General features: G+C 40.8%; 1 protein-coding gene across 2 annotated transcripts in view; it reads left to right on the top strand.

Moving 5' to 3' along the window:
- The first annotated feature begins 1822 nt into the window (after positions 1–1822).
- The window catches only part of LMAN1 (lectin, mannose binding 1), a 28948-nt gene continuing 18736 nt past the window's right edge, over positions 1823–12034 (top strand). For both annotated transcript variants that reach the window (XM_019937158.3, XM_004318694.4), the window contains exons 1-5: positions 1823–2075; positions 5298–5452; positions 5536–5643; positions 6638–6699; positions 7655–7754. In XM_019937158.3, the coding sequence (XP_019792717.1) occupies positions 1838–2075; positions 5298–5452; positions 5536–5643; positions 6638–6699; positions 7655–7754 (663 nt within the window). In that variant the 5' untranslated portion in view covers positions 1823–1837. The remainder of the gene's footprint in view (positions 2076–5297; positions 5453–5535; positions 5644–6637; positions 6700–7654; positions 7755–12034) is intronic.

Here is a 12034-nt window from a genome sequence, read left to right as displayed (position 1 = left end):
CAGTGAGACGCCCGCGTACCGCAAAAAAAAAAAAAAAAAAGAATACATCTACAGGGACTTCCCTGGTGGTCCAGTGGTTAGGACTCCAAGCTTCCACTGCAGGGATTGTGGGTTCGTTCCCTGGTTAGGGAACTAAGATCCCACATGCTGCACACGGCTCGGCACAAAAAAAAAAGGAAGAGAAAAGAAATCTACAAATGGAACAATTCGCACAGAGCACCTGCTGAACTCTAGAAGAGCTAATGAAATAAGCTATTTAAATCATACTGCTTATTCTCAGATTTGAAAAAAAAATTCAGTAAGACATTTATGAAAAACAAAACTCTGGATGATCATCAATATTTTGACAATATTTTTTCTAGGTAAGGCAAAGGAGATTCCCTTTTAAAATGCAGAACTTATTTGTTGAATCAAAGACCAATACTATCTCAAATGTCCAGGTTCTATTTCTCCCTCCCTTCACAGCACATTATTCCTCTTATCAAAACTAAACTCAGTTTAGTTTTGAATGCCTTATTGCTATGGTTTCAAAATTTGGAAAGCTCTTGGGATTAGATTTTGAGAACGGTAAATGTTGAGTGATAAACTCACACCTGATTCAACACCAACAAAAAGATCTTAGGTTTCTCCGGGCCTGTGGATTGCTGGTTCCCAGTCTGAAATGCCCTAACACAGGTTGGTGGAGCTCAGGGGCTAGGACCATTAGTATTCGTGATTATGCCTTGTTTCTGGAAAGACACGATTCTGCAAAGTCCACCTAATGAAAACCAGCTACTGAACAATGGGTATCACATCAAAAGGAATGCCTTTCTTCTGCCTAATACTGAAAAGGTTTATTATAGTCAGGGAGGATTGACGTGTTGGGTCCACAGGTGTCAGGGCTCGAGAATTCTTTTTTTTTTTAAATAGTTAAAGTATTTTATTTTATTTTTTTAACCTCTTTATTGGAGTATAATTGCTTTACAATGGTGTGTTAGTTTCTGCTTTATAACAAAGTGAATCAGCTATACGTACACATATATCCCCATATCCCCTCCCTCTTGCGTCTCCCTCCCACCCTCCCTATCCCACCCCTCTAGGTGGTCACAAAGCACTGAGTTGATCTCCCTGTGCTATGTGGCTGCTTCCCACGAGCTATCTATTTTACATTTGTAGTATATATAAGTCCATGCCACTCTCCAATTCGTCCCAGCTTACCCTTCCCCCTCCCCGTGTCCTCAAGTCCATTCTCTACGTCTGCGTCTTTATTCTTGTCCTGCCCCTAGGTTCCTCAGAACCTTTTTTTTTCTTTTTTTTAGATTCCATATATGTGTTAGCATATGGTATTTGTTTTTCTCTTTCTGACTTACTTCACTCTGTATGACAGTCTCTAGGTCCATCCACCTCAGTACAAATAACTCGATTTCGTTTCTTTCTATGGCTGAATAATATTCCATTGTATACATGTGCAACATCTTCTTTATCCATTCATCTGTCGATGGACACTTAGGTGGCTTCCATGTCAGGGCTCGAGAATTCTAAACTATGTTAAGAGGCAGGAGGAAGCTCCTGGCCTTCGGGTCTGCTCCTCCAACACTCCACATCAGGTGGGAACGGTATGTTGCAGTCCCTTTCCCGCCCTGGGAGAGGATAGGAGGAGCGGGCGGACCTTGCCGCCCCAGGCCCCGCCCACAGATGCTCTGGGTCCAGCAGCCTCCTGGACAGCGGAGCCTGGGGGCGGAGCTCACCCTTGCCCTCGGGGTCCCCCGGGCTCCGCCAATCATGGAGCGCCCTGTTGGCCGGCGGCAGCGCCCGCCCCCACCTCCTTCCGCCGGCCTCCCGTTTCCCAGAATCCAAGATGGCGGGATCCAGGCAAAGGGGTTCCCGGGCCGGAGCTCGGCCGCTGTTCTGCGCTTTGCTGCTGTCGCTCTGTCGTTTCGTCGGGGGCGACGGCGTGGGAGGCCACCCGGCAGCTGCCGGCGCCACGGGCACCCCAGGCGCGCAGCCACATCGGCGTTTCGAGTACAAATACAGCTTCAAGGGACCGCACCTGGTGCAGAGCGACGGGACCGTGCCCTTCTGGGCCCACGCGGGGAGTAAGCCAGGGCAGAGGTCGGGGGGCCCGGGTCCCCTCCCCGCCTTGAGCCTCCTCCTCTTCACCTTCTCCCCGCTGCACCCCGTATGCGCGGTGAAGGGGACCTTTCTCAGCAGCCTCGCCTGCACGCCGGCTCTGGTCCGCAAGGTTCCCTCCGCCAGCCCCCAGTCTTTCCCACATTCTCTCCACCCGACCTTCCTCCTCCCGTCTTTGATGTTGTCTGTTCTTTTCGTTTGGGTTAGAGGTTTTTCGTTAGTTCCCGCACTTCCAGGTACTAACTTGAGCTCGCTTCTGGGCATCACGTCTCACCCCAACGCCACGTCTCCTCCGAACCTGAGACCTGGTCTGGCAGCCCTCCACCTTCTTTCCCGCTCCCCCTCGGCCCTCCCCTGCGTTTTCTCCTCCGGTGTTAGCAGTGGGTAATGCTCCAGTTTGTACCCGATGCCCCCTGACGGCTTTAGAGGTGGCATGTGTTGGCTTTAGAATAATCTTTAAGTCTTTATGTCAGAGGACATTTTTCTCACCCTCTTGGAACTGTACGTTAAGTTTGCCTTTCTCAGTGACTTGGTGTGGTCTTTGATCTTTTCTCTTGTATTAACACAGTAGGTAATTTAATAGTCACACTCGTTGCTTTATTTAGTAGAAGAAGGGAGGGAGGTTATTGACTGAGAACTTGAGGCTAAGAATAGCATTATATATACAGCTGTTTTGGGGTTTTTGTGGGGGGGAATTGAAATAACCTGTGCGCCATGTGTTACTGATTTTAGGTGTTTGGCACTGTTAAGCACTGTTAATGGTTGAGAGAGCCTTGCTAGGTATTTACATATGTGAAAGAAAACGTATCTACTTTAGTGCTGATGTGTCACCTCTGACTAAGGAATCAGCCGTAGCACTTGGCATGCTGTAAACTCTGTTCAGTGACCATCAGATGCAACCTTTGAAACAAGTGGCAAATGCCTTTATCTGGGGTTAGAAGCACTGGCAGTTTGAATTCCATCTTTATGGGTTATTAAGCAATCATTTATGTAAGGCTTGTATACATCGTTTTAGATTGTCGAGTGCTTGAAACAAAATGTTCCATTTCTAGAAAGTAGTTGCTGACTAGGAAGCACACTTTTAGGAAGTGCTATTTCACTGAAATTAATGTATAATTAAAAGGCATAAATTTCAATTTGACTTAATGACCAAGTCATTAAATATTTGAAGTAGAGTGCATTTTGTTACTCAGCGGACATTTATTATGTGATCACTCATCAAGGGTATGTAGCTGGGCAACTGTTATCAAGGTAGCATTGTTTTAATACACAAAGACGATGCAGGTGTACCAGACACAGGTTTGGGGGATTTTTGTTTCTTTTCTTGGAATGATGATGAATTTTTCAGTAGTGGTGGTAAATGTGTTGACATTTTTTCGCTTCTGCCATTCTCCATTGCCGGCTTGCTGTTCTTTTTCTCACGCTCACACCACATACATCAGCCAATTAGGAACGTTAATCAGCTACTTAAATTAGTCACATTGACTTTCTTTTCAGAACCTATAACCAACTAAGCTTTTCTGCTGCAGAAATGTCAGATAATGTACCTGGGTGAATGAAAGTTGTATGGCTAGATTGAATTTGAAATAAAGAGATTAGAATTTTAGCTAGTGACTTTTCTGTCTGTTGACTCTGGGAATCACTGCTTATGGGTATCCCTTGCTTTCATTATCACTGTAATTGTTACAGTCTCACAGCTTTCTTAACTCCACTGATCATTTTTTCGCCTTTCATTTTGCCCTGAGATCCATTATTTAAAACAATTTTTTTAATAGAGAAATTTTTAAGATTTAGTTTAAACGTGTCCCCTTACATCATCCCCAAATTAAGACCAAATCTATGGTGTTTCTTTTTCTTAACTCTCATGTTCTTTTGTACTGTCAGTACACATCCTTGGGTCCATAAGGGCAAAAATGATAACAGCAATTTGTAAGCCTTTATAGCTCTCAGAGCTCTTTCACCTTCGTGCTCTGATTAGATCCTTGGTAGGCAAGGCAGGTGTTATCTGTTTTCTAGGTGAAAAAAACTGATGTTCAGAAAGGTTAAGGTTCTTGGAAGAGGTTACATAGATAGTGTCAGTAGAATAGTACTCAAATCCAGGTCTTCTGATTTCTATATCCAGTGCTTTTCCTGTGATGACTGCCCCAAACCTTTAAGTGTTTGAAAGTCATGGTGACAAATAGTGGCTGAACTTACTAAAATATCTCAACTTGTCTTTTAGTCAATTTTTCCTACCTGTAAAGAAACAATACAGTTATGTCCCAGTGTGGATGTCAGAATGTCAGAACTGGTTAATATCTGAAAAGGTGTGCCAGAATTGTTCAAATATAGACCTCATAGGTGCTTTAATAATTATCTAGTCCAATAATAGGAACAGCTAACATTTATTGAAATATTTATATGCACTTATATGCCTATGAGGTTGTTAGAGAAATGGAGTAACTTGCCTGCGATCAAACAGCTAGTAAGTGAATGGAGATGCAGGCCATCATTTTGGGGATCACTGTTCTCTCTGAGAAGCTCCTGATGCTGAAGAACTGATTATTGACTTGAAATTCAGTTGATTGACCGTCTCCCTAGAAGAATGTTTATATGCTCAAAATTTTGCATATAACTTTTAGGGTGTATATAAGTGATTGAGCCCAGCCCCTTCATTTTACAGGTGAACATATGGTGAGCCCGAGAGAGTAAGAGAATTATTTGCTCAAAGTCACACAGCTGAACTGAGACTAGGAATAAGTCTCTTGATTCCTAGTGGTATGTTCTTTTCACACTGTTTGAGATTTCTAACGTTTGTAAACTGGTAAAAAATATATATATACAGTTTTAAAAAAGAAAATATGCGGATTTTTCAGGTGTTTGAAAAAGAGTATCATGAGAATTAAATAGTTGATTTACCTTTCAAGCTGTAGTTTCCTCCCTGCTGCCCCTTGAATTTTTAGTGTTTGGTTGCAGCTTTAATTTTTTTTGCAGAGATATTGCACTCTTCCAAAGATAGGAGGCGGGTATCAAAACCCGCTAAAATTTAAAAGCTGAAACTGTCAACATGAAATTTTTTCCTAACAAAGTTACCATACAGGTAACTGAGTTAAACTTAGGTCTCAGTAGGTATATGTAACAGTTTGGTGGTGATTCATTGAGTTTTATCTAATTATAACAAAACTTTTCTTCCCTTATTTCTATTCTAGATGCTATTCCAAGTTCAGATCAAATTCGAATAGCACCATCTTTAAAAAGCCAAAGAGGATCGGTGTGGACAAAGACAAAAGCAGCCTTTGAGAACTGGGAAGTTGAGGTGACATTTCGAGTGACTGGAAGAGGTCGGATTGGAGCTGATGGCCTGGTACGGTAATTTCTTTAACTTGGAAAATTTGTATAAATGCATATACCAGCAGTCTCTAAATGTCCCGTGTTATGTATTTACAGGCAATTTGGTATACAGAAAATCAAGGCTTGGAGGGTCCTGTGTTTGGATCAGCTGATATGTGGAATGGTGTTGGAATATTTTTTGATTCTTTTGACAATGATGGAAAGGTATATTTGTTTTCAGGACTGTTACCCATTTTAATATATTTGCTAACAAAGTTAGGCTGTGAACAATATAGCTTATTTAACACTTTTGTCAGTTTAATAGTAGAGGACTCCCCAAACTGTATTTTAAGTGTGATGATTAGTCTTTATATAGCTGGGAATTTATAAATTTAAAGCTAGGAGTTCATGATTCGTCATCTACCAACTTGAGGTAACAGTGGAACCTCAGGTCTGAGAACTTTTCAGTACCCACCTCCCCATCACCCTGTTTATGCTTAATAATTTTTTTTTTTTTTTTGCGGTACGCGGGCCTCTCACTGTTGTGGCCTCTCCCATTGCGGAGCACAGGCTCCGGACGCGCAGGCTCAGCGACCATGGCTCACGGGCCCAGCCGCTCCGCGGCATGTGGGATCTTCCCGGACCGGGGCACGAACCCGTGTCCCCTGCATCGGCAGGTGGACTCTCAGTCACTGCGCCACCAGGGAAGCCCCTATGCTTAATAATTTTGATGGATCAGCATGAGTCATTTAGATGTAGGTGGTTAGTGTTTAGAAGATTATTACTGTTTGTTTTCATGAAAATGTGTGCATAACTACTACTAGCTCACATGTTGATATGTTTTCGTATATGTTAATCACACTTTTTGATCAGCCGATTTCTCTAAAACAGTTAAGAGCAAAATGTACTTATGAATTGGAAACATTAACTTGTGCTTTAGCAGCCCGAAAACTGATGATCATTGTTTCATTTAGTAGTTTGTCCACTGATTATCCGAGGTCATGATTAGCAATTTAAAGGAGAGCTTTGACATTGAGCTTCTTGAATGCTGAGGCCATGTTAGTCCTCCTGTTACTGAGCTCCCATAAGTCCCATACCAGTCCCATGCTCACAGTGTCCTAGGATTTTAGAGGTGTAAGAGAACTTATAGCACACCCAGAATGATCTATACTTCTTTGGTCTAAGGACTTTAAAACAAATACATTCTCTTTATTTATAGAAAAATAATCCTGCAATAGTGATTATAGGCAACAATGGACAGATCCAATATGACCATCAAAAGTAAGTGTATATTTTTTACATTATTCCTGATTTCAGCTTCTTTTTAGAAACCTTATAAAATATATTGTTTCAAATCTGAACATTTTCCAGATGAAGTAAGATTATTCTTTTCCTTGAGATGTTTTTTGTAACTTAGTGGAAAGGTCTTATCTTAATTTGGTTTTGTTTTAAAGTTCTTTCTGCGGACCACCTAGATTTCAAACGTAAAAATGTGTTGTAGTTAACCTGAAATTAAGTAGTACCTTTAAAGGTTGATAAAACATTCCTGGCTCTCAGTGATAACAATAGTCATGTTTTTTCATCTTTATTAAGAGGGATCTTTAAAAAATAAGGTTCAGAGCCTTAACCAACCTAATGACTAAGCAGTGCGTGCCATGTCATTCAGCCTTTGTATTGCTGTATTGAAAAGATTCTCAGTGGGCTACAAAACTTCGAGTGTTCAGTATATTTATAATGTGTATGAATCAGGTATGTACATTTTAAAATTTCACGTGTTTGTTGGGGGGATTACCTTTTAGCCAGTCAGTGAACTGTAAGAAAAATTACTTTCCTACCTTAGTGATTTGTAACTCTGGTAGTTCATCATGACCACCCATTGAAATATATAAACAAGAGGTCCAAGCCTCCCCCTTGTGATGCTGCTTCAGCTGATTGAGGGTGGGATCTAGGAATCTGCATTGTTGAAAGCACCGTATGTGACTCTGACCCTGCCCTAGTCTTGTGGAGAGGAAGAGTATCCCTTCCCCTTGCCGGCAGGCAGCCGTGGTAACATTGGCTCCTTTTGTTATCCAGAGTCCTTGGTGTTTTCTGCATAAATAACTTCAAATATCCCAAGCTTTGTCATAACTTGATTTTGTTTTGACCTTTCTGGACATTAATCATTTTAAATAGTGAGTTTTTAACATATCGAGAAGCTTTAAGTTTCTTGTTTGTCTTCCTTTCCCTCACACTATAGTGATGGTGCTAATCAAGCTTTAGCAAGTTGCCAAAGGGACTTTCGTAATAAACCCTATCCTGTCCGGGCAAAGATTACGTATTACCAGAAAACATTGACAGTAAGTAACATGCATTTAGAGATAATCAAATGAACAATATTCTAGTATGACTTCTCATTCTGAATCTTTGATAGAAATTCAATGCATTTGAAATTTGGATATTGTTCGCATACTCATCAGTGTTACTCTGAGAGAGCAGAAGTGGCTTCAAAGCTCGGTGTAAGTGGTCATGTGTTGTCAAATTTGCCAGTAGGTTTGTGTTTAGTCAGTGAATGTTTAGGCATTCTACTGTGTGCCACACAAATATGAATAAGACAAAGGTCATTTTCTCCAAAGAGCTTGTCTAATGGAGGTGACGTTATGTAACATTATGCTTATGTAATGTTAGTATGCTATGTGGTAAATTTAAGGGATCAGGAGGTTAGACTCCTGTAACTCTGCCAGGCTGGAGCGGTGAAAGTCAGGAACAGTTTCTCAGAGTTGAGCTGCACCTTGAAGGAGAAGTAGAAGTTTCCTAGATGGAGTGCATATTCCAGGCAGAGAAAACGGGCATCGGGACTGTTGAAAGATTTGGGAAAGGCAAATAGTTGGTATGGCTGGAGGATAGAGGAGATTTGGAGAGTGAGGTTGAAAGGTTGGCAGTAACAAGTCTCGCAGCCCTCTGTGTAGTTTATCCCGTAAGGAACAGTTTACAGTTTTAAGCAGGAATGTGAAATGATCAGGTTTACAGTTGAGGAAGATGACTTAGGCAGCAGTGTTTTTATAATGGTATTTGTGAAAGGAGCAAAAAATAGGATGATTTTAGCCTCCTTGCTGTAAATGAGCCACCACCTGTACTTGGTACTCTACATGCAGTTGCTCACGTTTTCTTTTTTCTTCCAGTTTTATTGAGATATAATTGACCTACAGCACTGTAGAAGTTTAAGGTATACAGCGTAACGATTTGACTTACATACATCATGAAATGATGACCACAACAAGTTTAATGAACATCCATCATCTCATATAGAGAATTAAATAGAAAAAAAATTTTATATTAGATTAGAATTTTTTATTAGATCGTATTTCGTGCATGATTTCCAAACTGAAATAAAACTGCACATGTAAAATAAAATTTAAAAAATAAAATAGTAATGTCAAACATTTTTTTTCCTTCTGATAAGAACTCTTAGGATTTACTCTTTTAACCATTTTCATATGTAAGACGGCAGTGTTGATTATACTTACCATGTTGTACATTACATCCCTAGTACTTATTTATCTTATAACTGGAAGTTTATCCCTTTTGACTGTCTTCATCCAATTCCCCCACCCCCATCCCCTACTGCTGGTATCCACAAATCTAGTGCTATATGTTTGTTTGTTTGTTTGTTTGTTTTTCAAGTAAAATTGACCTATAACACTATGTTAGTTCCTGGTATACAATGTAGTGATTCAATATTTCTGTACATTTCAAAATGACCACCATGATAAGTCCAGTTATCTATCACCATACAAAGATATTTCATAATTATTGACTGATTTCCCTACACTGTACATTTCATACCTGTGAGTCATTTATTTTGCAACTGGAAGGTTGTACCTCTTACTCTCTCTCACTATTTCTCTCCTCCCTGCCAATTCCCTCCCCTCTGGCAACCACCTGTTTGTGCTCTGTGTCTATGACTCTTTTTTGTTCTGTTTGTTCATTTGTTTTTTAGATTCCACTTATAAGTGAAATCATACAGTACTTGTCTTTCTCTGTCTGACTTCACTTAGCATAACACCCTCTAGGTCCATCCATGTTGTTGCAAATGGCAAGATTTCAATCTTTTTATGGCTGAGGAATATTCTGTTGTATATATGTACTACATCTTTATCCATTCATCTGTTGGTGGGCACTTAGGTTGCTTCCATATGTTGGCTGTTGTAAATAATGCTGCAGTGAACGTAGGGGTGCCTATATTTTTTCATTAGTGTTTTCATTATCTTTGGATGAGTTCCCTGGAGTGGAGTTGCTAGATCCTATGGTAGTTCTGTTTTAAATTTTTTGAGAAATAATCTCCATGCTGCTTTCCATAGTGGTTGTACCAATTTACATTTCTGCCAACAGTGCACAAGGGTTCCCTTTTCTCCACACCCTCACCAGCATCTGTTATTTGTTGTCTTTTAGATAATAGCCATTCTGAACAGGTGTGAGGTGATGCCTCATTGTGGTTTTGATCTGCACTTCCCTGATTAGTGATGTGGAGCGTCTTTTCATGTACCTGTTGACTATCTGTATGTCCTTGGACAAGTGTCTATTCAGATCCTCTGCCCATTTTTTAATCTCGTTGTTTGCTTTTCTGATGTTGACTTGTATGAGTTCTTTGTATATTTTGGATATTAACCCCTTGTCAGATATATCGTTTGCAAATATTTCTCATTTATTCCAACAGCCCTATGGGGAAGGCATCCCCATTTTATAAATGGGGAAATTGAATATGGGAGAGTTTAAGTAACTTGGACAGTGTCTTACCACATAAGTAACAGAACTGTGATTTGAACCCAGCACTATTTTAGCGGCAAGACTCCACTTGTGGTCTGAACGAGGGTAGAGGAAAGAAGAGATGATTAGGAGGTGGAGACTACAGAACTTAGTACTAGTTGGCTTGGGGCTGGGAGAGTGAATATAGTTGTGGAGTCAAAGATAGTTCCTGAATTTCTGGCCAGTGTTCAGCTAAATGGTACCATTAACTAGCCAAAAAGCAGCACGTTTCTTTGTGTTTGAGGGAGGAGTGGGAAGGCAGACAGTTGGTAAGGAGTTTAGTTGTAGACAAATTGAGTTTGGGTTAATATTTAGGTTAGGTAGATATACCCAGCAGGCAGTTATAATAACTAAGGTCACTAATACCATGTGAACATTGCATTTTTAACAATGCCATCAGTACCTGGTTATATAATGCTTATAAGTAAAGAATATCTTGTATACATTTTTCTTTTCCCTAAATCATGAGCCAGCCTTGCACTCCTTTGTATAAATTCTGAAAAAGACAGTTATTTGGAAAACTTTGTATTGGCTTAGTCTTAAATTCCAAACTAATTTAGAGACCTCAGAGTAGAGGCACTGTCCAGTCTATTATGACTAACTTGGATTTGAGTTCCGCTGGAATTATTATACGTCCTGTACAGTTTCATCAGGGGCATCAGTAGGTCATGCTTACCTTCATGTGGCAGAACCCAGATACCAACCATGGCGAGTACAGACACACACCTGAGTACACAGATCACAGGGAGGCTGCCTAGACGACCCCACGCAGTGAGGCCGTCAGCCCTACCAGCAGTTCGCAAAACAGTAATCCTGCAGGACCCCAAAAAAAGTTCCGTGGTCAGATAAGATTGGGAGGTCTGTGCACAAGCACGTTAAAGACGCTGGGAAGTCCCGAAATAAAGAACCTTTATTAAACCCCTCATTCTTTAGGCTTACTGGGCCATGGAATTCTCTTTTCACTTCGTATCTGTGAATGTCTATAGAGCCAGTGTTCTGAAGAATACATTTTAGAGAGACTTGGCAGGACATCTGGTTGTGACTTAACGGTCCTAGCCTCCGTGTGCTTGCTCCGTCTGCTGCCCCTTCCTATAATACTCTCCCCTTTCCTCTCTACCTGGCAGAGTTGTGCTCATTCTGGAACGTACTAGTTCAGGATCCCTTTCCATCAGATTTCCCAAACATCAGCTCGTAAGGATCTGTCTCTCTTAAACTCTAAGTGTTTTTTTTTTCCTCTGGTGCTTATTTGCCCTTTAAAATATGTTGTCTTGACTTGCTAGTTAATTATGGTTTGTATGTCTTTTCTCATCAGTATGGTTGTACACATCTCAGTGCAGGCACTATATCCTACATTCCTCATACTCTCTAATATTGTGCCCGTGTTTAGTACTCAAGAAATGTTTATTAAATATACTTACATCTTTAGCTCCCAGTTGTTTGAGCTTTGGAGGGAAAAACAAAGCAAGGGGAAAAAGAAATGCTGTTAGTGGAGGAAATATGTCAAAACAAGATATTACACACTTTTTTTTTTTTGGCCATGCCGTGTGGCACGTAGGATCTTAGTTCCCCCGACCAGGGATCAAACCCACGCCCTCAGCAGTGGAAGCGTGGGGTCCTGACCACTGGACAGCCAGGGAATTCCAAAACAAGATTTTAAATACTGCAAGCATGGTATTTAACAACAGGTCGAAACTGTAAGATGAATAAGGGATGTTATCTGTAATCTCAAAGAAGCGTTACTGGTATTAATCAGTGGATATATTGTACCTGTACAGTCACAGCCCTAAGCTTCCTCCAGACTCATTGTGCAGTGAATATATTGTACCTTTTTTGT

Source organism: Tursiops truncatus, chromosome 13, assembly GCF_011762595.2.
Source record: "Tursiops truncatus isolate mTurTru1 chromosome 13, mTurTru1.mat.Y, whole genome shotgun sequence".
Lineage (NCBI taxonomy): Eukaryota > Metazoa > Chordata > Mammalia > Artiodactyla > Delphinidae > Tursiops > Tursiops truncatus.
Note: the sequence above shows the minus strand (reverse complement) of the source record. Positions and strands in the feature narration are given on the sequence as shown.